Here is a 23,163-nt window from a genome sequence, read left to right as displayed (position 1 = left end):
ACAAGCCAGCAAGATGTCAACTCGAACGTATGTGATCATTTAATAGTGGCATATCCAGGTTTGTGGTGATGGCGCGGCTACGTGTAAGATGGCTAGGGTTAGAATAGCGGAGACAATAGTAACCTGATTCCTTTTGCAGCTCCTGGAGCTTCATTGCAGGATATGGTTAATGGTTCAAATATGTTGTTGATAGCATGCAAAACTGCTGCTCTACTCCATGCACACTGCACAGTCATTCTCAAGGAGGCTTGATATGCATTACCTAACCCCGCTCTGCTGCATTCGACATCTGGTTGCACTATCACATGAGATAATTGGCGAACTGGCCTAATCAAGTAAGATTTGAATCAACCCTGTATTGTTCATCTACTGTCATTGCCACACTGGCAACGCTAGGGGAGCGCTCAACAGGCCTACCTTACGATGCATTCGTTAAGCTGCGCCGATAATCTGCACATCTGGCATTTCACGATTTTGCTATCAATCATTTTCCTTCATATTTTCATACTATTTTGCGACTATTGCATTGCAGAAGCCTAAGAACTATTAGTAGAATATGCGCGGATCATTTATGGCGATTGATTGATACAATCGGATGAGTCTTGTTTGCGAGCCTTGAAACCCCCGCTTTCGCTCTTCAGCCGCATCTCGACGCAGTTGCATTGATATCACAACCACACAGAATTCATCTGTCAAAATAGTGCAGTAACACCTTAAAATGTGCCATGCTGCCTACAGAATCTCTCGGATGGATCGGCTTTCAAGCATTGAAAGTGCGTTTGGCAGGCCGCCTTGCAGTACTTGCGAGGCGCGAAGCTGACGTTGGCCGACCTACTAAATATCAGAACGACGTTGATCTCTTGGACTGCGACCTTCGCGATATCTTCAAGACAGCCACTTTGGATATTGACCTCTTAAGCGAAGATTTTACTGATTTGGAAGAGAGAGCACAAGACCTTTTGATATCGCTAAATGATATGGTTAATGAGGATATAATTTACTCTTCAAAAGCGTCTGCTCACAATGACTCCCATGACATTACGAAGATAAGACATATATACCCAAAATTGTGGACACTAATGCTTTATCTCGATACATCTGAACATAAGCAGCATAACTTAGTAGGGGATCCAAGGTCATCGCTATTTATCCTACCTCGTGGCTATATTGGAGACCAAATTGTGAACCAGATAATGGCTTGGAAAATGTTTCTACAACGAGTAGTAACTCGATCAGATAAATCACAAAGCTGGCTTGGAACTGGAATATCGCAGCCCCCAGTGCAAATGGGCGTGGTAAAACCGGCAGAACAAAAGCTCAGCATAGTTCAAAACCCAGTAGGTGTTGTCATGGACGCTATTTTGAAAGAGTTTCAGCAAACACACTGCGGTATAACCCACGAAGTGAAGTTGAGGGTCTTGGAGGAGCTACACACTAGCCAGTATCAGCCGAAGCTCGAAATGTTGTTATCTTGTTGCCAATCTGGGCGTGATTGGCAAGAAGCTATATGCGACTCATTCCAGTAAATACTATCCAAGCATGCTGACTACTAAAACTACTGATCTGACCATGATAAAGATATCCTATAAGTTTAGAAAAGAAAAATGACATTTGCGTCGCCATCCACAAAACTTGGAAACAGCGGACAAAACTTCGTCTTTTCGTTGATCAGAGGGGGCTATATGATATCACGGACGAAGGACCGCCAATATCAACGTCTCTTCATGACTATGAAGAAGAGGGACTCAATTTATTGCTCGATAAAAATGCGTTTCGTCCCATTAGCCCTGGAACCTATCTCAGAGGTATGGTTATAGAAAGATTTGACCATCGAGAAAAGACGGCTTTGGCTCTGTCCCTGGCTAGGTGTTTAATGGTATTCTTCGACAGGAGTCTTGAACGAGCTTTCTGTAACTGGTCATCAGAAAGCATTTTTTTCATGCGCTCTTCTCGTCCTTACGGAGAACCTCCATGCTGGCATATTTTGGTAGGGTCACAGCCTTCCAGCTTCAACTATCCCAACTTCCTTCATAAAATTGTTCCTGGTAATCCGATTTTGTTATCCTTTGCCAAATTATTATTGGAAATTATCACTGGCGAGAAGATACCTCTTGATATTGACTTGCAAAATATTAGCAAGAACATTAGCAACTGGGCTCAGATGTGTAGCTACGTCGAGGAGGCACGGCAAGATGGAAACAGTTTCTACCTCCAAGCCGTGCAAGGGTGTTTATACCTTCATATGCATTTACAAAACGGTGACGACTTGCAGACTATCAATTCATCAGGTGCTGCCATGAGAGAGGTAATATACGAGCAAATCGTCCGAAACCTCGAGAAAGAGCTGAACCCTGACGGACTTAAACGGAAACGGCGAGGATCCTTTTCTGAGCGTCCTCAGTCGAAAAGATTGCATTCAGATGAGTTTTTAGAAGCAACAGATCGACAATCAGACAGCCTGAGCGAAAAATATACTAAAAGTGCTCTCACTATCTTACCATTTAAGAGAGAGATAATTCCTTCTCGGGTAACCCGCCATATTGGCATAGGCGGGCTCTTTGGTCATGGTAGCTCAGAAAGACCTTCACAAGACTCGTGAGTGACCCTCTATTTTTCAAGTACTCTCATTTTTACCCAAATTCATCTCTTATGACGATATTAAGGAATAGTATTACTAACTTATGACTTAGTCTGCGTTCAATGACTACAACCATAAACGCTGCGACCACAGCTCCGCCAGGACGTGAGTACTTCAATGTAGCCATTATATGCGCTATTGTAACAGAGTACAATGCTGTTTGTCAAATCTTTGATGAATTCTGGGATGAAGAAGGAGATCAATATGGAAGAGCAGAAGGAGATCTCAACACTTATACCACTGGTCGCATTGGCAAGCACCATGTTGTCCTTGCTCTTCTTCCACAGATTGGGAAATCCAGTGCTGCTGCCGCTGCCGCTAGTTTTAGGTCAAGTTACACCCGCGTGGAGCTGGCGCTCCTTGTAGGTGTCTGTGGAGGTGTGCCCCGAGTTGGGGGGGATGACGAAGAAGAGACCCTCCTGGGCGATGTTGTGATTAGCAGGGCCGTTGTCCAATACGATTTTGGCAGAAAATACCCTGAAAAGTTTATCCGCAAAAACACGTTCGAAGATAACTTGGGCAAAGCAACAAAGAACATCCAAAGTCTACTTAAAAACTTTGAAACCGATCGGGGTCTAAGCTTACTCCAGACCCAGACATCGCAATTTCTAATACAGATACAAAATAAACGAACAGGCAAGAATAACAGGCTACTTAATAAGTACCGATATCCTGGAACCGCCAAAGACAAATTATTCAGATCAGATTATCGCCACATGCATCGCGGTTTTCATGGCCACTACTGCCACATTTGTGATGACAATTCTGGCGCTGTATGCGAGGACGCTCTAAATGCCACTTGCGAGGAGTTGGGATGCGAAGAGAATTATTTCGTCGAGAGAAAACGCCTTCAAGAGAAGCAGGAATTTGAATTGGATAACCATGAGGAAGCTCAGGCGCCGGCGATCCATCTTGGCGCTGTCGCATCGGGCGATACGGTCTTAAAATCGGGAAAAGATCGCGATGAGATCGCTGAAAAAGAAGACGTTATTGCCTTTGAGATGGAGGCAGCAGGCATCTGGGGAGAGATCCCCTGCATCATCGTCAAGGGCGTCTGTGACTACGCAGATTCTCATAAGAATAAGAAGTGGCAAGACTTTGCGGCTGCAACGGCGGCTGCGGCTGCGAAAGCTCTTTTACATAGATACCCGAAGACTGAAAAAAGTCAGATGTGGATGGTATGATTCGTTTTAGAAGGGCTTTCATTTAAAATGATCCATTTTCTACTTGAACTTGCATAATTTTCTCTGTTTCCAGAAAAGGACAAATTCCCTTCTCAGCCTATTATACATCTTTGCTTAGTATGGCTACGTAGTAGAATCGTCGCCGCCAGCCAGCCGCTTTCGCGTGTTCATTTTTTTGTTGGTTCTATTCAAGCGATTGGAATCAGCAGGTTTGCCTCTGATACCCTTGACTTCTGGATTTCGTCTTATAAAACCTTCCATCCAGCGTTTTCCCAGTGGTTGATCATCGCCACCGGCTCGCAAGACCCTGGTAGCGAATTCTTTGACTTGGTCATGCGTTGGTGCGAAGCCCAAAGCGCCTGAAGATAGTATCCACCCTACGAGATGGTGTTCCTGTTCCTTAGAAAGGCGTTGTCTGTGCTCATTTGCCTCTCTCCGCGTAACACGGCCGTTCAAACGGGTTTGTAGCGTTGATCGAGGAATACCCCAACGCTGTGAAGCTTTTCTTTGTGAGGTGCCATTTTCAACATCTTGCATTGCAGAAAGAATGGAACTTTCAGTATATTCAACCATTTTTTTTTTTTTTTTTTCTTTTTTTGGAAAAATTGATCAGATTGGCGATGGAAATATCACGCGGTTAGAAATGGCGGTGTTATGCGGGACAAACGCGTGGTCAGGATGGGGTCCGGATTAAGACGGTCTATCCCCTAACCGACCACCCCCCAAGTCGGCCACCTCCCAAATCAGCCATTGTGTATTACACGATTTCAATGCGATTAGTGCACATACGGTAGCATCCAATAGGTCATGTCCTTCAAGCTGGTCGCAGCAATTAATGTATATCAGCCATTACAAGGTAATGCAATGGCCACTTTGCTTCCAAATCCTCTATTAAGAATTCCCTAAATAGACTGGCCAATTAAACTCTTTTGGCTGTCCCAAATGTGATAGTTTCAAGGCGATAACTATGCATAATGCATTCACTCTAGGTGTCAGACACGCCAGATCCTGTATGAAGATCTAAAATTTATTAAAGAGATTATTAAGCCCCAAATAATTACGATTTCAAATGTCTGGTTACTTTATTTATAAAGATGGTACATTTCCTAAGTAGTTGGAGCGGCGCAGACAGATATATGTCACAATCGCTGGACCAAGCTTTAAAGCACTTGGCTTTGCGTTTGTCGCAGTTCTAAATTTCTCAATTAGAACTCATTTTCCTGAACATGATTTGCTATATTCTCTCCAAAGCCCTAATCCCAGAATTTTTCCATCGCTTTCACAGCAACTTCGCCTACTACATCTCCAGCAATTAAACCTCCATTATTACCGATCCTGTTGTTGTGGAACTTTATTGTGCCTTGATATGAAGACACGTAGCCAGACTCAGCTCCAACGTGACCGGCGATGACTTTCATTTTATCTCCAGTGATATTTCCACTGATATCGACTCTAGTATATTCCCCCGAGATTGTCTTACTGCCGGCCGCCCGCGATGCCTTGCTATCGTTAGATATCTGCGAAAAGTGGCGGTATGCCTCGATATCGTCCGGTGTAAACGCTATGGCTTCATCTGGAACTACTGAAATAAAATGTTAGAAACTTAAATATTTAAAGTTTCGATGAATAGCACTACTTAATTACTTACCTTTTTGCTCAATCATTTTCCGATCCATTAAGAAGTTCATAATGGCCAAGTTTTCTCCCAAAAGTTCTCTCACCATGGCGTTGGTGCGTTTAAGAACACCCAATGCAACACTATAGCTCCCTCCTAAAACTTGAAGACCTACTGGGGCTTTTAACACCTTCGGAGACAGCTGCCGCAGAATCGTATCAAGTTGGCTATCTTTAGATTTTAGCTGTTCAACATAGCTGTTGTTCTCTAGCTTAAGCGGTGGGGTTTGTGGATCGACGAGTTGATCGAAAAGCAACTTGGAGTCCTGAATGTTTGTAGCGATAGCGCCAAGCTCGATTCGAAAATCAGAATTAGGAAGACCGTTTGCATCCGTTATTAAGTTGAGGAATCCCTCAGCTTTTGAGAGCTTTGTCACGAGGCTCTCTACTGAAGCTCCATACGGCACCTTCGACTTCAAGTTTTTCCACACGCTGCGTATATAATCAACGCTTTTGAGTGCATTTTGAATTGATTCATCTGTGCTGCTCATGGTTTCTGTCTGGACACGGGAGCCCTATATATTATTTTAGTTTTCGTTTGAGCAACTAACATGTCTCAATTGGGTCTCTCACTGTGTTGGTTTTGGACTTCATGATCAAAGAAAAACCTTTACTTTTATTTTTGCTTTCTTTTCCTTTTTCTTTATATCTTTCTTGTTAGAGATTAAATGTTTATATCTCAACTTGACTTCGATAGGAATGTCGAAAATATATATGTAATTCAGCCTTGAGCCTTGTAGTTTAGGCATATATACATAGGTGCCTTATGCATGCAGGCGCCTAGCGAGGCATCATTATGAATTTGCGTCGTGTTGAGGCATATTTTACGCTCAAAGGTCGCTTAGGCGATCAAAGAGGCATCTTAAGGTCTGTATCCTAGTTAGTCTTAGCTAATTCTTTACCATTGGTATGAGATACTTGAAAGCACTTCGGCTTGATGAATATAATGGGCAAATTCAACAAATTAGCACGTTGACCGAGAGTATAAGGAAGTTACTGTTATTCTAATACTCGGCAAGTATGGAAGAGGCGACAGGCTGGCATCCGTACAGGCCGCATCTGCATAGCCGCAAGGCTGAGTTTACGCGTGTCGTTACTTCATTGGATAAAGTAATGACCGAGATGAGGAGCGTTTTTATTTTGAGGCTGGGTCCACACGCATAGTGTAGCATCTAATAAGTCATATCCTTATAAGGCAAACGTGGCGATGGAGGTGTGTCAGCCTAAACGAGGCGACCCGAAGGGCGCCTTGCTTCTAGAGATCCTGTTAACGATGCACTGGTCAAGATGTATGAGTTTATTTGTATATGCTGTGAAAATATGGCTATTGGTGACTTAAACTTCCAATTGATGAAAGATTGTATGAAAAGCCTTGCGCGGCTGAGCTGCAGCTAAGGAAAATTTTGTACAGTAAATTTACAGGGTGTCAATGCCGAACCGCTATGATATAAAATACAAATATTTCTCCACCTCTTCCGCCATTCAACACAATCTGCCTTGTGAAACTCACTCAGCCTCATCATCGTTCTTGCGGCGTAGTTCTTCCTTGAAATCTCTTCGAAATTCTCGAACATCTTGCCGCGCTTTTGTGCCAAGTCCGCGCGCCTTGTCTTTCAAATCCACAAAGACTGAACCAAGTGCACGCTTGTCACTGCCTTCCACCTCGGGTGTTGATCCTCGAGACCGGGTCAAATACTCTTTGACTGTGTTTTTGGCCGCTACAAAGTGTTTCAACTTTCTCGCGACTTTTGTTCCTGCCGACAGTCGAGTCTTTGACTTGCTTGCCTGCGAAGATAATGAAACAAGACTCTCATTGGCTTCCTGGCTCTCGAAAAACCCGTCTCTGGTACTGGGACGAGGTGTTTCGGGCGGTGTGAAAGGAGCCAGAGATATCGCTTCACACAGTACAATAGTTGACTTCGCTGCTTCATTGACTTCAGTCTTTCCGCGCATGAGCTCTCCCATCTTAACTATTGAAAAATCGCACATCTGTTTTACCACGCGACTGTATGCCTCCGGCGATAATTTGTATTCTCCATCTTGTAAAGTATATGCGGGCATCTGAACAAATTCTTCAACTTGCGTAACTGTTTGACGTACAGTTTCTCTTTGCGCTGAAAACCACTCTCTATGCCCTCCTTTGCACTGTTCGCATGACAAAACGCGAATATTGGCATGTCGGAGAATAACTTGAGCGATTTTTTCAGCGTGAGGAGCGCCGATGAACCTTTTAGTCTCATAGATAACTTTTGTGTTGATCCCGTAGCAGTTGTTAGGCTGTTTTAACCTCTCTTCTGCGCTCTTGCTTGACCATCCGATCTTGAAAAGCGAAGGGTTGTCTTTATGCTGAAGGATATATACAACACCTTCCCTCATCTTGTCCTCGGTAGGATGACTGTTAATCACTTGGAATACCGGCGAGTGATCTCTTAGCGAGCCATTGCGCTGCAGGCCAATAATTCCAAGCCCATCAATGACCTTTTCTCTCACTGCATCATTCTCTTCTGTTGCCACTGCATCATGGATGTCCGAGGTCAAAGCTAAATGTTGCATTTTTCCAGCATCATTCGCTTTGGGAATAGCTTTTCTCGTAATTTTGTATTCAACGGCCACACTCTCAAGACCCTCTTCAAGATTGTCTTTTTCTTCGGGCTCCCGTTTTGTAATTGTTTCTTCTTTGGTATCCACAGAAGCTGCCTCATTGCTAACAGAAGCTTCTTTATTAACAGAAGTTACTTCAGCAGCGATTCCTCTATCAACTTCTTTTCCTTTAGAGACAACTTCTTTCTCGACAATTTTCTCCTCAAGGAAGGTGGTAAATCTTTCGATAGTCGCAGTCAACTTGTCGGCGCTGGCAGACATCCTATCAACTGCGTCTTCTTGTGTAACGATTTCCTCGGCGGTATCCATTTCCACGTCTGCAATAGACTTGCTGCTTGGTGAAGACGAATTGTTTGCATTGGCCTCAGCCCTTGCGACATTGGCAGCCGTCCAATCAGCGCCATCTTCTTGTATAATGACTTCCTCGGCGATATCATCTATTTCCATGACTGAAATAAGCCCATTGCGTGGAGGAGTATTGGGAAGGGAGTGTAAAAATGTCGATCCATTACTGGCGACAGAGCGAGTCTCCAAGATACTGTCATCGAAAGAATCGCCGCCGTCAGATGTTGCGCTGGCTGCTGAAGGTACAAATGGTGCAGGGGTGAACGGTAGCTGCTGGAGAGCTGCCGCTGTGAGAGGTGGTATGAATGTCGTAGTTGTTGGCTGTATAGCTGGCGGAGGTGTTGACGGTCTGGCTGGTGCCACAGGTCGAAGAGCAGGCGTGTACCGCTGTCGGGCATTGGACCTGGCTGCGATTCGCTCCTTTTTCCAACTCTCAAAAGCTGCGAGGGCCGGCCAGCGATGCCATCTCTTACAATGCGAATAAGTAATATAAGTCTCCAAATCATCATAGAAACTGTCCGTATCAGGGCATTCTGTCATGTCCCGGAACTCAGCCAACAAATTCTGACTATAATGTCGTTCATATTGCGTGCAAGGACGGTTCCGGCAACGGCCTCCATCCTTCCTCTTAGCCCGGCATGTGTCCAAGTTCGAGTCCCCAGGATTTGGGCACACGTCAGTATATCGCTGTATTTCAGCCAATACTTTGAACACGGGATTTTGGGGCTCGCTTCCGAAAGCCATTTTGAACTGAGTTTTTTTTTTTTATTAATTTTTATTGTGACTCTGCTTTTTTTCCCGAGAATTTTCTTCTTGACCACTCGAATTCATTTCCAGCTGTAGATAGTAGATATAGACAGAGGCGATGAATTGTCCATGGGTGGGAGGGTGAGGCTGTGAAGCAAAGAGGGGCGCGTAGCGAAACGGTAAATATGCATGTTGGTTGTGGTGTTCTGCAGCAGGATCACGAGCCCTGTCCTGCATGGGCAGAATCATAACCGGTGGGCTGTTTTCTGCAGCTCGTTATTTCCAAGAGCTGAAAGTGGAATAGATTCACTTTCCAGCAGTACGGAGGCCCCGTATTCCGAGTTACGGCCCCCAATCTCATTGCTGGGATGAGAATGTAAGTCTGGTTGCCTCTTAGGCAGCTTATAACTCTGTAGCAGTACTCGCATAGCCAACGTCTCCATTTTGTGCCTGGGATTATCTTTTCCAGAAGTAGCTCAGCCTTCTTTTAGCTGGTGCGGAGGTCGGCCGAACTACAATATAAGCGATCTTACTATCCACGTTGTACCCCTTCATTTAGTGTCGATCATCTAGTATTCCGTAGGTCCGTCAGCAAAAAGTTCAGATCTTGCACTATTGCTAGTAACACAGATGCTCGACTACGGTATGTCTCTATTCTTTTATCTAAGCATGTACTATTCTATTGCGTAGTTTCAATCCAAAAACCAACGCGATGCGTATAGTAAAACTCCACCTCTCAACGACATGCGCCATAGTTTCTTATCTTGGAATAGTTCTAGTGAAAAAAGAGCTCCAGTGGATTGCGGCTCAGCGATGGTGCCACTTGCACTCAGCTCCTAGGATGGCGCAATATTGTCTAGGCAGAAAGAGGCACCCACTTGACGTTTTGCCGTTGTTGGTCGGCGTTATGGCTTTCGAGGAGACCGCCTTTTGTTACGAGAATCCGGGTTTCCTGGGATCAAAGAAGACGTTGTTGGTCCTTCGTCCACGAGAAATGCAACACGCTACTGCATGTCAGCCAGGCCACGGCGCCTCAGATAGCTATAACCGGGGCACCTTTTCCGCGGCCTCCATTTGTCCGGGTATCCTAAAGAGACCGGGCGTTATCAGATGCTATTTTCGACATCTTGGGGCCAGCTATACCCATAGCTACACTAGAACCATGTCCACTCCCACGTTGTACTAGTTTCAGGCCGTTTATGAGCGGCCCGGCGCTAAAGACAAAAACACAAACCGTCAAGCGGGAATAAGACACCCATGTAGAAAATCGACCCAGAGAATGGGTTTCTAGTAGCTCAAAATTGGTGTCGCAGGTATCCAGCTTCTAAGCAATTGCGGGTTAGTGTCTGCGGGGGAGGCCTATGTTGTTGGTCGAACCCTGTCGCAATGCGGCGGTGCCAAAAGGATGGCTGTAAGTCTTTTCGTCATGGAGCTTCTATATTGGAGAATGGATAGGAACGCTCCTGGGATCGTCTATAATATTGGCTCCATAATGAGAACCTTTTAATTAAACCAAAAATCATTTCTGGGACTCGATTGTAGCATTGCATTTTGTGCCACTTCTTCCTTACATGCATGTGTGTGATGAGCAAGGCTGCCACTTAGGTTGGGATTAGCTCTATGGATATCGGAATCCCCTTCTTTGACTCAAGTCGGTTTTATTGTATTAACTTGAACATATATCCATCTACTCCGTATTTTATGGTACCTTGGTAGCTTGGCCCCAAAGAGACGCGACGTAGCTAGAATTTTAAACAGGGTTGATAAAACACCGGTAACACTTCGTGCTTAGGGGAGAGATCTACAGTTATCTACTCTTCATAGTAGTAGAAGATTTTAGTTGCGCTAATAGTCTAATATTTTAAAGACGAGATATAGCCGGAGTCTTGTTTTTTTCTTTTTCTGCGCAATGGGGCTTTCTCCAAGCTTGACCTGGGCTCTTCTAGAGGTCTGGATAAAAGACCTTTTGAAGCTCTATATTGCACATACTGCGCTTTTCTCTGTCTTATTACATGGAAGTGATATCCATAGTCTACTTAATCCATGACGTCTGGTTTTGACTTTCATGTGCTGAGTCACCTGGTACCTACAAATCTGTACAAACTGAATTGAAATGATCTTTTGGCTAATATAAAACTTTAGCTGTGACATAGTTTTAAAGGGCATATTCGTAACTGTTCACATTGCTCGAACTTGCGTTTATGAATAGGCTGCGGTTACCCAAATATGGATAAGCCAAGGCACACAGAACGGGGTAACCGTCCTGTGTAATTACAGTATAGGTATGATTTACCTTACATATAGACTAGTTCCCCGAAATGAGCTGCCCATTTGGATTAGTCTTACGAACCCCCCTGTGTAATTTATCGAGGCAGCCTATCGCTCAAAACGTAAAAGCCCTTCGTTACAGGGCACATGGACATAATAATGCGGAGCTAGTAACGCTAACAACCAACAGCACTTATCTACCGGCATGGCCTCGTTCTTTTTCTTTTTCTTTAATTGCGATAGATTCCATTCATTTACAGCAGAGACACTTCAAAGGTTCATTACAAAAGTTGAAACAGTTCTATTCAATATGACTACTGTAATCAACCGACCTGTGTTCAAAGAACTAGCCAAGATCCAGAAAGATATTGGCTTTCCTCCGAGCCCGAGACTATCTGAATATGATAAATGCCGGTCATATGTCAAAGGCTCCACAGTCCAGTGCAATAAAGCAGCCCGCAAAAATATAGAACGAGACGAACTTGACGTTCTTTTGTTCGAGTTTCGACATATGACAGAGTGCGGTCGTACTGATAACTTCTATAATAAGATAGAACGTTATATTACTCTTACGCACTGCTATATTCACTACCAAAAAGCATATAAGGCTTTTATCCAGTGGAAGACACAACGCATTGCAGCTACTCCAATCCTCTTCTCAGATCCAGCCAAGGGGGCGACATCGTCCAGTGATTCTCTGGGGGCTTGGAGTCAAACCAGCTATATGGCATCTCCAACGCCTACTAGCCCCATTTCCGGCACCTCAGGATACGACGGCTCAGCTTCAGATCTCTGTATTGGAAAGGAGGTGAAGCATTCGGCCATTGAGGCTAATGCAGCAAATGCCGCGAGCCGGATGAGCGACGACTCTTTTGATGAAATCGAAAAGTTAAGAGATAGGTTGAACCCTCTTGGAACTGTGACGTTTCCAAATGCGGGAAAAAAAAAAGACAATCTCAAAATATTTAAAATAATGGAAAAACCTCTTCCCCCTGCTACCATGGCTAAAGAGGGGATTCTATACATCTATGAGCATACCAGTATACCTGGTATATTCAAGATCGGATTCTCCACGCAAACCGCAGAAGAGAGGCACAAGCAGCCTGGTAACTGTTACCAAGTCAATACAAGGATCATATATGAGAGTAAAGAGCCTTTTATGGGAGCCCGGCAAGCAGAAAGGATTGTTCATGTCGCATTGGCCGATACGAATTTTCATGTTCATAATTGTCCGCATTGTACGAAAAGACGCACACACAAAGAGTGGTTTATTACATCCGAAAAACAGGCACGTACTAAAGTAAGAGGTGCAGAGTCATGGCTCCGACTGCCCGCATATATTCTTACGGAAACAAAATTTGAATTAACGCCGGAAGGGCAAACTATATATAACTCGAAGACTCGGTTTTCGATAAGTGAATTGCACCAGCACATCAACGGCGATGATATATCAGATAATGTATCTGATGTCCTCTCTGCTGAGAAATTAGCAACTAATATTCGGCAAATATGCATACCCCGTTCATCTTCTCCGGTTAATGAGACCGAACTCCTCACAGCTCAGGTCGATGGAAGCTTTACCGCCACCAACACCACCACCACCACTACCACTACCCCTAAAAGGCAAGAGCCACGAAAGGTGTCTGTTGTGAGGAAAGTCGGCAAATCTTCAAAAGAAGCTCTCGAATTAGCTCATAAGTATCAATTACCATCCAAAAATTTGGGTAATGATGAAACATACAGCCAAGCAAAGGAGTCTTGGGCTCTTGCACTCAGACAACCGAAGGGGTCAAGTTTAGAGGTTAACAATGACGAAGAATACGACTGTGGCACAGGATCCAGAGCTCTTGTACTCAAACGATCAAATGAAGCAAATCTAGAGCTTCACAGTGATGAAGAATACAGCCAAGCTGAGGGGTCATGGGCCCTTGCACTCAGACAACCAAACGATGCAAAATTAGAGACTGAGAATGAAAAAGAACACATCGAAGCAAAGGAGTCTTGGGCCCTTGCACTCAGACGATCAAAAGAGACAAATTCAGAGATTGACAATGATGGAGATCACAACCATGATGCGGGATATATGGCCCTCGCACTCAGACGACCAAATGAAGCAAATCTAGAGATTAAGGAAGATATTTTAAACCTTTTTAAGTCTCTTCTCCCAGCAGAACCACTCGAACTGAGAGCCGTTCCCATATTCCACAATCAATGAAATTTGACATGGCTTGAAATGATGTTCTTGGTGAAGAGTTTCCAGAGTTTTCGGTTTGTATGTATCTTTACATCAATTAGCTTGACAGAGAGATCTATATAAATAAAGATTTATTAATTTGTCATATATAAACTCAGATAGTAAGAACTTCGAAGTTGATTTCAATTCTTACATTGGTTCCAATGGCTCCTGTTCATAACATCGTTGTATTCTGATACTTAGCACTTAAACTTTATGTTAGCAAATAAAAGTGGGAAATTTCTGCCTGCAGTGCAAACAATATATGTTCGAATTTTTTATATCTTTTATATTGGGATTGCCGTATTTCAACTTACGGCGTGAGCTATGTTTAAGTAACTACCTAATGATGATGGAAATATTGTTACTAACAGATAATTCCGTTTTGCCTTATACTTCGCGCAGACTGGATTTATTGGTTCATAAACTACCTACACCACATTTCTCTGTCACTCAAATCCTTTCATCGTTTCTAATCACCTAATATATTGTCTCCAATAGCAGCGTTATTATAACTATTATACGGTATACAGCTATATATAATTCTCTATAACTAGTGCGAGTTCTCCGACCTAAACCCAGCGTCCCTACCTGTACATACCTTGTATACAGTATTTAAAGTAAAGCGCCCAGTGTATTATTCCACACAATATAGCAATGCCATTCACTATCTTTCTCTCTATCTTATATTCCCTCAAGGAGACATGACGCCACTATTCCTCCGTACTTCCATCTTATTCAATGTTGTGACTGGGGGCGAGAGTTTCGTTTTTAAAAAGCTAGCTGCCCCGCCATTGAAAGCCTGGCTAGGCATCCCTTAGTCTCCATTTAGAGGCGTCAACGGATTTGTTTAGCCACTTTGACACTGCCACTTCTAACTTAAATTCAATGCTACGTTTCACCATATCCAGTACTGCATCATGACCCGTACCAGGATATTAATTTTTTTTATTTTTTGGCTCATACTTTCCTAATTGTCTGACGGAATGCATATAGGCTGATTAGTAGGCAGTATCTCTGCGCCACTCTTACATTTTACATAGATCACGTGCTCACAGGCAGAAGCGTGCTCGCAGGCAGAAACGTAGTGTATAATTCACTCACCTAGAAATCAAATTAACCTTATTCAACCATTTGCAATTATAATGTGAAATATTAATATCCAGGCGGCACGGCATATGATCTAAATTATCTTATAGCGCTTTTCACCACAAATTTAAGTGAATATGGGCTCAGTTACAAGAAAAAGCCCTTATAAAGTACTTGGAGATTTGTCTTTTCGCCTTCTGGAAGTATGGCGTAAAGACAACGGCGATATTGCGGGGCGCCTCGAAACATTTTCATTAAGTTCCCGGGTATATCCCAATTTCGCTGCTATTTCATACTCATGGGGTGAAATAATCAGGAATAAGACCATCGACTTAGATGACGAGCCATTTGCCGTGTTAGACAGTGTCTATCCTATCCTTGAGACTATTTGTGACAACTCGAAGCTGAAATCATATGGACGGTTCTGGATTGATTCGATATGTATCAATAGTCAAGATAAAGAGGAGCGTGCGTCTCAAGTTCAGCTAATGGGTCAGTTATATAAGAGTGCGTATATTGCCATTGTCTGGCTGGGTCCCGGAAATCTTGATTCCGATCAGGGAATGGAGTTTTTTCTTACTCTTTCCAAAAGGAGAGACGAATTTGCGGAAGCTTGGGAAAAAAGACGCTCGAGAAGCATGCCTGCTGATCTAAATGTCGCTGAAAAATGGAGGGGTTTAAGGGACCTTTTGCAAAGACCGTGGTGGAGGAGAGTATGGACGATGCAGGAGTTTCTCCTGCCCAGTCGTCTTGCTTTCTTCTGTGGAACCAAACATATCTCTCACTCGCAATTTTCGAAAGCAATGTATGCTCTCTTTTGTTGCAATCTGGATGAATCACTTATTGAGAGTAATGTCCGGAATGCAGCTTGGAACAGACGCCGACTCCGTCAGTGGAGAGAACGCCAGTGGAACAAACAGCAAAGCACTATCGAGATGGGTCTTATCGCTTTGATTGCTTACACGGGTGACTGCTTTGTTACCAACCCAAAGGACCGAATTTATGCTTTGCTGGGCTTAGCAAACAAGAAAGACAGAAGTCTTGTTGGCCAGCCGACCTATCGCAGTGACGTTTCAGTCGAGACTGTATATACCAATGTCGTTAAATCTTTCATCAAAAATTACGAAAGCCTGGACATAATCTGCTTCGCTACCCTTTTCAACTATTCAAATCAGCTTCCAGAACAAAACAAAATAACAGTTACCGTACCATCTTGGGTCCCCAATTGGAATATCCGCGTTCAGGTTTTCGTGACCCCTCTCTTGGTTAGCCAAAGCGATATCTCCTACATTGGCAACTTTCATCCTATAGTTAACAACGCTGACACAGAATATCCAATACTCTATGCTGCGGCTGGATATACCTTGCCTGAATGTTCAATCTCAGAGGACTTTCAGATGACCTGCAAGGGCATTATCCTGGACTCCATTGACGGTCTTGGAACCACAAGTATTACGCCCCTAAGCGAGCATTCGGATCAACATGACCCAAACCTCATTTCATCGATGTCAGATATAAACCGATATACCGAACGCTCAGCTTTGGGCTTTGATTTTACGCAGCGCAAAGAACAGTCCAGTAGATTATTGGACAAGCTTATTCGCAGCATGGTCCTTGATCGACAGGACCGCTATTTGAGCACTCGAGCTCCCTTGGACCGCTTCAAAGCAGAGTTCGCACATCTCATGGCCTCTAGAAGGTGTAATAGGGACGCATCTGCTTATGACCGGTTCTATAACTGGATTAATGAGAATGAAGAACTTGAGGTTCGGGGATTCAAGCTAAAAGAGCTTTTTTGGTCTGCTTCAATAGCCACAGTCCCACCAAACTTTGACCTTTCGGAAGAGAGGGAAGATAGCCTCCCATCTAGACTCAACGATACAACTGATCCACGAAAGATGAGAAAGAGATTGATGGTAACTGAACAAGGATTCGTAGGTATGGCACCGTCGCAGGCGAAGAAAGATGATATTGTATGTGTCTTGTATGGATGCCGTGTACCTGTTTTACTTCGATCCTATGGAGATCATTACAAATTTATTGGCGAGTGTTATGTCGATGGATTCATGGATGGCGAAATTTTTGATCAGGATTTAAAGAGCACGAGTTTAGTTTTAGTGTAAATCAGTCAAATATGTCGATGGAGAATCTATTATGGGAGACTATAAAGCACCATTCTATCTCTTATAGGTATCTCATACACTAACATCTCGCGCTATCTCATTTTCCAAGTAAACATGACGCCACCATTCCTGGGTAAACTGACGTTGTGAGTGGGGGCGAAAGTCTTGTTTAAAAGCCAGCTGCCCCGCCATTGACGGCTTGGCTAGGCTAGGCATCCCCTAACCTCCATTTCAAAGGCGCTTATTAAACTCTTTTTGATAGTGCTACCTAACTTACCTACATTTAAGCATATCTGTACTACATCATGGCCCGTACTCGGATCGATAGAGATGCGCCCCGGCGAAGACAAAAGGAGGCACGATTAACCTGGACTCGATTCCACTTGTCACGCGAGAAGCAATGGCCTACTTGGCCGGAGCCTTACTCCAAATCATATCTTGGACCTCTTAAAAGCGTGGAAGGTTACACAAAGGTCTGGGTGGGGAGAAAGGTTGAGGATCCAGAGCAGGCCGCCATGATCATTTGTAAGTTTTCTGATATTTCTCTTCTTTTCTCTTACCGAAATCACTGTCTGGATTATTTTAGCTTTAGGAGGCTTAATACTTTGTGCTAATCTACAGTGAAAATAGACTGGCAATCGCAAGACGCTCTGAAGAAATTTCAAGACTCTCCCGCTTGTGATGAGTTTTTGAAAGGCCTACCCGAGAACGACGTAAAAGTTTCTCTCTTATCCGGTGCATTATTAAAAGACTTATCCTTAAATGATGCGGATAGCTCCAAATCGCCATCGGCGCCGCCGCGACTCCTTAGCTTCCAGTGGGAGACTGGCTTCGATTTCAGTAAAGAACTTCATGGCCGAACGACTTTCACGGCTCTTGCGATGTCATATACGGACGTACCTAATCGTAAACCATTGCGTGACGTCGTACTTGGAGCGTTTAATGGTTTCTTCCCCTCAGACTGCGATGACATGCGGCCAAGGCCAGTTCATAACCCAAATCCACGAATTCGGCTAGGTTTATATCGCGAGCGGCTTCCTTGGATGTATAGTCAGACGGCATGGGTTTGGATGGATACTGGAGAAGACTGGGTAGAAGCCGACCCCGAGCAGCTGGAACAGCAAGGAACGACGGTGGAGAATGGCAGCGGTCAGATGATTTTCTGCCAGTTTCGCCGTTGGAATGGCTACAATGGTGCCACAGCTGAGCGAGAGGAGGCCTCTGCTAATAATCCGGAGGCCAGAGAGTCGTGGGCCCAAGTAGTGGGAAACACAATGCCGCCAGTTACGGCTTGGGAACAAGAGCGGTGGGATTTGGAGGTTGTCCCGGAGGATGAAGAGGGGCAAGAGGGGAAAGATGACGACACTGAGTAAGATGTAAAGTTTGAGTATCACATAGGTTTCTTTCTCCTCTTCTCCAACGGTGCTTATAATCAACGGATTTCATGATAAGTGACTCTATACTCCTCATACGCTGTTCAGTTATTGTGATCCTTAGATATATATTCAAGCCTACATAATACTTTGGTAATTTAATAATATATATTCTGATTGTCACTATCACATCGACGTCCCGACCACCACTAAGGCGATGGTGGTGGCATTTGGGGAGTTTCTATAGCTGAATAAGAACGACCATTGCCCCTCCCAGTTACGGTAAAATCCCAGTTAATGTCTATGGAGGTACCTTCTTCGCCGTCTGCAACTCCAAACACATAGTACATTTGAACGATGAAGAAAACATAATTTTCAGGATTTCTTCGAGCTTTATCCGGGGTCTTTTTGGCGAGGTCGATGCATTTCAAGATTTCATCTATCCACGACATGTCAGCATCATCACACAACTCAATACTCAGCCTGTAAAGCCGTTCTATTTATAGCTTGTAGGCCACCTACAGATTTCATCTGTTTGTAGAAATCCCGTAGGATTAACATCAGAATATGCTCCAAAGAGTACATGAAACATCTCATGAAGGAGTGTTGTACTCCTGGGCAGCACAGTTTTCAATTTCGTGTTTACTTTGGTCATCTGGTTCGCAGTCCGGAAATCGGGCTGAAATACAGTGGCTGTGAATGCGGCGTCACAAAGAGTAACGACTGATACTGGATACTGTTTTGTTACAACGTTGCCGCTGCCATCCAGTTCCGTAACGGTCGAGGTTAGGCCATAGTTTTTAGAGCCGTCCTTGTTAACAACATCACAATAGCCAGAACCCGTGGTTGAGAAGTAGTATCCATTCATTGGTGAAAAGTCGCCGGTCCAAAAGGGCTTGTTACCCGCTTCCTCCGCGATGGCAGCTTGATATGCCTTCACTTGAGAAATAGGAACGAGGTCCCCGTCGTTATCTTTAATCTCACCGCCCTTGAAATCTAAGGCATTATTATCCGATGTTTGGGGTAAAAGCCATTCACTGTCGCAAAACAAATAGCGGTCGTTATTTAAAGGATATTCGAGGCCACTGGTGCCATCCTTAGCCATTGCCAATCCGACAAAATCCCGAACCTTATCGACATTCGCTTGTAGGAACGTCAGCCGAGTCAATACTCGTAGACTGGAATAGATTTGGGGAGGAGAGAATGAAGTCAAGAAGACTTAAGGGATAGTGTTTAGAAAACCAGATGTTGATACGCACCGGAGATTTGATCAATATCAGCTTGTTGTTCAACATTGGGTGTCTGCACTATAGGAATTCCGAAAAATGTAAAAAGTGCCCTTTTAACTCTGTCGTCGGTGTTATATTTTGCAAAAGCTTTAAAGGCCACTTCTGTAGAAAAGTCAAGTTCCTCGAGCCATTTATCCAGCGTTCCTTCCTTAGTTGTTTGGTTGAAATACGCATCGCAGCCACCATTTGTACTCCCACTTGCAATTATGAACAACTGGTCAAGAGTAGCTCCCGAAACAGTGCGTAGTAGGCCACTTAAGAAGACTGGTACCAAGCCCAGAGGAAAACAAAGCTTGACCATCTTTTCGTGAGCTCATGAAATACCAAAATTTAGAGGATGTTTACTGCAATACCAATTCTAAATTAGACAGTTGAAACAATTTAGATGGGCTTGAAGTATAGTAGTGTTTGTAGTAAAGCTTTTGCAAAATTCTAATGAATGCGGAGCCCAGCCTGCTTACAACTGCCTGATCACATGAAAGAAAAAAATCATCCATCCAAAGCCCTAAACATAGTATTGTAATTTTAGGATACGTAAGGAGGATCTCTCTAGCCAGCGCTGTATGAATTAGATGGAGCAATAACAATAGCGACTTTGCGTTATGCAATCTCATCCTACCGGAAGCAGAATCTTTCTTGAGACGTAGCTATCATCAGTTGGGTGGTATGGTATAGCAGAAAGCCAAGGAACTCGTCTAGGAGTAAGCCCTTGTAACTGTTCAGGGACTTTTTGTCCAAATGTCGCATCCTCAATCCTTTAGAAGAAGGAAGCGGGAAGTGGGGGCAGGACACGCGAAGCTAGCTAATGAATGATGAATAATAGGAGTGCTCTGAGAAGACTGATATGAATTCATACCAGTTTGCACAGGTGGCGGAGATATCATTATGCGGTAGCTTGCATCCATGGCCTCAGTACAACATCATCAAATTGTTACAAAACTTGTTCTGACAATAACAACTCATTTTCGCGGCATCCTTTGAATCCTTCGCTGCTAAAATATAGCCCACGGAACAAACGGGAGAATTTGTAGATTATGGTGTGTTCTTGGCTTGCCGTCATAGCCGTGTATAAACAAAAAAGCCTTGAGACTAGTATATTCGGTAATTATCCAAGGCCAGAAAAAGTAACATAACCAATCGCACATGAAGCTGCCGAACACGTTGTTTTCTTGACTAAAGCCACTAACATGACTTTCTGAAAACTAAGGGGATATTGACCTGCTCAGAAACAAGCCAATGATATAAGTACCGGTTGCAGCCCTTTTCGATGCCTACTGCAATCCTCCCAAGTACAAGAATCCTTCTAAGCACAAATTCTTACGTTGTGGTTGCCATCGCCCCATAAGATTGTAACATGTAATTTTCACTAATTTCCCGGGTTATTTCTCCTAGATGGGTTGATTTCTTTTTCCCGATCGGCTAGCCGAAGTGAGATTTGGACTTGTGTATGGGGAGCCATTGATTTCAGCCTTTAAGCATATCCATTATAGTCATCAAGCTTGTCTATATGCTGACCCCGCAGTAGATAAAATATGTATCATGATGTAGTACTAGCACTGCGATATTAGCGAGGATGTGGGGGCTAAAAGAATATCTCTGATACAGAGTACATGTTCCTACTACTAAAAGTAGTATATGCCGAGAGGCCGAGAATCCCCTTGTAAATTCGCACGCAACTCCATCTCGTAAACTTTTCCTTTGCTTTTTGCCTAATTCATCAGCTTTAACTAGACGCATCGGCTGATCGGTCTAGTAGCATTATACCGATCAAAAGGCTCTGCGGGCGCCACGAGAAGCTGGCTATAGAGCAGCAGGCCGATATAGGCATGTATCACTTACTGATTGGGTAGTTCACTGAGGCTACTGGACATCACAAACTCAAGCCGAAATGAAAGCTAGTGGCAATAAAATTTAGAAGAATTTTCTGCCTCCCGTAACTCAACCATTAATACCTACTCTTATGAATCTACACGATTTAGCGTATCTTAGGGCGCACCAGTGGGCCAAACACATATCTGAAAGACATAATTTATTTATGACTACTCAAGAGCGTATACATTAAAAGCAGTTAAATCATGTTGTTTTAAACTTCACTAGCTAGTTTAAAAGTTTCTTTCCAAGCCAATCAAAGACATAATATAGCCACGGACAAGAATACAGGAATATTCCAAATTTGGACGCCCTGCTGCCTTCATTTATGCCCAACTATTAGGCAGCGGTTGTCACGATCTTGATCAGAATGCCAGCGGGCGTGTAACCAGCAGGGTATGTTGATGCCGTGTAGGCTGGGTTAGAGGCGTTGTAAACGACGCCTAGAGAACCCCCATCTGTGCCACAGCCGATAAGAGCTGCGGCCTTCTGGGCAGCGGTAGCACTAGCTCCACCATCAATGGTGTTGGCGATGTCGGCAAAGAGAACACTGGTGTTGAGGGTGGTGTTTATGTGCTTGGCGATGGCCTGAACGGTACCATGCGAGTAGATGGTCCACTCATCACAGAAGGGAGTATCGGCCGCAGACATTGTGTACAAGAGACCAGCCTTGGACTGAGCTCCGTACGCGCGAAGGTATGCCGCGACGTAAGAGATATCAGAGACGGTCACGTTCTGCGGAAGGTTGTCCGGTGCAGTGTAGCAGAGAAGAGCATTTGTTTCAGTATCATCGCAGACCTGCGCCGAGCGAGGCATAGGGTTGAGCGTGAGAGAGCCTGGGGCAGCAAAAGCTGCGCCAAGGAGAGCAAGAGAAACAAAGCTAAAAAGCATATTGATTATAAGATATGATGCTTTGAGATGGCTAAAGATATGCAGTGAGGATGAGAAGCGATTTTGGATGAACTGGAACTGAATTTCCTTGGGGATGAGAAAAGTTAATGGAAAGCAAAGATGCTTATAATTATAATTGTCGGGGTACCGCGGTATGATGCTCCGTATGCTACTCATTTTGGAAATATCGTCTACTTCATCAGCTCTCTGAACAATATTGATCTTACACGATTGAATTTCGGACTGTCGCAGCTACCTCTGTAAAAAATCCTTCTAACAAGATCGTGCAACCGCAACGGCATGGGAGAATTACAGCAACGGGGCTGATGCAATACTACATTGATGCAATGCTACCCTGATACAATCCTACGTCGATACTAAGATCCTACACTAAAACAATTCTACAGTAAAACAGCACTGTGCTATTAGGACAATTCCACAAGGATGAAGTTAATATCAACACAGCCTTGAACGAATACGATTGGAATCCTATCTATACAAACAAGCTCATAGAATCCTCATCTTATGCAATCATTTGCTAATACGATCCTACATCAAGATTTAATAGCGTCTTATACATTTAGAACCAAAGACTAGTACAATCCTACATCAGGATATAATAGTCTCTTGAACATGTGAAAGTAAATACCAATACAATCCTATAATCCTATAATCCTATACTACCACCTCCCCTTTACGAAAGATCCAAAGCCCGGCACACATGAAGGAAATCGAACTACACATTTTACGGAGCACTCGGCTCTTCCAAATCGGCCCCCCACGCCCCTGTTCAAGAAAAGATAAAAATATTACGGGAATTGTTTGGAGGTAGTAGCATC

General features: G+C 43.8%; 9 protein-coding genes across 9 annotated transcripts; 5 read left to right on the top strand and 4 right to left on the bottom strand.

The window, feature by feature from the left end:
• The first annotated feature begins 352 nt into the window (after nt 1-352).
• Nucleotides 353-3,884, top strand: GGI43DRAFT_207324 (uncharacterized protein). The gene is made up of 3 exons (XM_083200145.1): nt 353-1,522; nt 1,579-2,595; nt 2,691-3,884. Exons 1-3 carry the CDS (start codon nt 726-728, stop codon nt 3,820-3,822), a joined length of 2,946 nt encoding a protein of 981 aa, XP_083056820.1. The 5' UTR covers nt 353-725; the 3' UTR covers nt 3,823-3,884.
• Nucleotides 3,885-4,916: 1,032 nt separating this feature from the next.
• GGI43DRAFT_414866 (uncharacterized protein) lies at nt 4,917-6,775 on the bottom strand. The gene is made up of 3 exons (XM_083207091.1): nt 6,070-6,775; nt 5,471-6,011; nt 4,917-5,404 (listed from the first exon to the last, which is right to left on the bottom strand). The coding sequence occupies exons 1-3, from the start codon at nt 6,088-6,090 to the stop codon at nt 5,076-5,078; spliced, it is 891 nt and encodes a 296-aa protein (XP_083056819.1). The 5' UTR covers nt 6,091-6,775; the 3' UTR covers nt 4,917-5,075.
• On the bottom strand, nt 6,776-9,319 carry GGI43DRAFT_414864 (GIY-YIG nuclease family protein). The gene has a single exon (XM_083207090.1). It carries the CDS (start codon nt 9,184-9,186, stop codon nt 7,003-7,005), a length of 2,184 nt encoding a protein of 727 aa, XP_083056818.1. The 5' UTR covers nt 9,187-9,319; the 3' UTR covers nt 6,776-7,002.
• GGI43DRAFT_414862 (uncharacterized protein) lies at nt 9,320-10,708 on the top strand. The gene has a single exon (XM_083207089.1). It carries the CDS (start codon nt 9,902-9,904, stop codon nt 10,373-10,375), a length of 474 nt encoding a protein of 157 aa, XP_083056817.1. The 5' UTR covers nt 9,320-9,901; the 3' UTR covers nt 10,376-10,708.
• Nucleotides 10,709-11,559: 851 nt separating this feature from the next.
• GGI43DRAFT_414860 (GIY-YIG nuclease family protein) lies at nt 11,560-13,913 on the top strand. The gene has a single exon (XM_083207088.1). The coding sequence runs from the start codon at nt 11,663-11,665 to the stop codon at nt 13,670-13,672; it is 2,010 nt and encodes a 669-aa protein (XP_083056816.1). The 5' UTR covers nt 11,560-11,662; the 3' UTR covers nt 13,673-13,913.
• A 632-nt stretch (nt 13,914-14,545) lies between these two features.
• Nucleotides 14,546-17,264, top strand: GGI43DRAFT_207110 (HET domain-containing protein). The gene has a single exon (XM_083200144.1). It carries the CDS (start codon nt 14,917-14,919, stop codon nt 16,900-16,902), a length of 1,986 nt encoding a protein of 661 aa, XP_083056815.1. The 5' UTR covers nt 14,546-14,916; the 3' UTR covers nt 16,903-17,264.
• On the top strand, nt 16,695-18,380 carry GGI43DRAFT_207100 (uncharacterized protein). Its single transcript, XM_083200143.1, has 2 exons — nt 16,695-17,427; nt 17,533-18,380. The coding sequence occupies exons 1-2, from the start codon at nt 17,208-17,210 to the stop codon at nt 18,273-18,275; spliced, it is 963 nt and encodes a 320-aa protein (XP_083056814.1). The 5' UTR covers nt 16,695-17,207; the 3' UTR covers nt 18,276-18,380.
• Nucleotides 18,381-18,470: 90 nt separating this feature from the next.
• GGI43DRAFT_414855 (uncharacterized protein) lies at nt 18,471-20,568 on the bottom strand. The gene is made up of 3 exons (XM_083207087.1): nt 19,535-20,568; nt 18,798-19,418; nt 18,471-18,714 (listed from the first exon to the last, which is right to left on the bottom strand). Exons 1-3 carry the CDS (start codon nt 19,863-19,865, stop codon nt 18,485-18,487), a joined length of 1,182 nt encoding a protein of 393 aa, XP_083056813.1. The 5' UTR covers nt 19,866-20,568; the 3' UTR covers nt 18,471-18,484.
• Nucleotides 20,569-21,576: 1,008 nt separating this feature from the next.
• On the bottom strand, nt 21,577-22,574 carry GGI43DRAFT_414853 (uncharacterized protein). Its single transcript, XM_083207086.1, has one exon. It carries the CDS (start codon nt 22,499-22,501, stop codon nt 21,773-21,775), a length of 729 nt encoding a protein of 242 aa, XP_083056812.1. The 5' UTR covers nt 22,502-22,574; the 3' UTR covers nt 21,577-21,772.
• Nucleotides 22,575-23,163: the final 589 nt, after the last annotated feature.

The sequence above is a fragment of the Trichoderma evansii genome (assembly GCF_050947405.1).
Source record: "Trichoderma evansii strain SZMC 28006 chromosome Unknown GGI43scaffold_24, whole genome shotgun sequence".
Classification (NCBI taxonomy): Eukaryota; Fungi; Ascomycota; class Sordariomycetes; order Hypocreales; family Hypocreaceae; genus Trichoderma; species Trichoderma evansii.
Note: the sequence above shows the minus strand (reverse complement) of the source record. Positions and strands in the feature narration are given on the sequence as shown.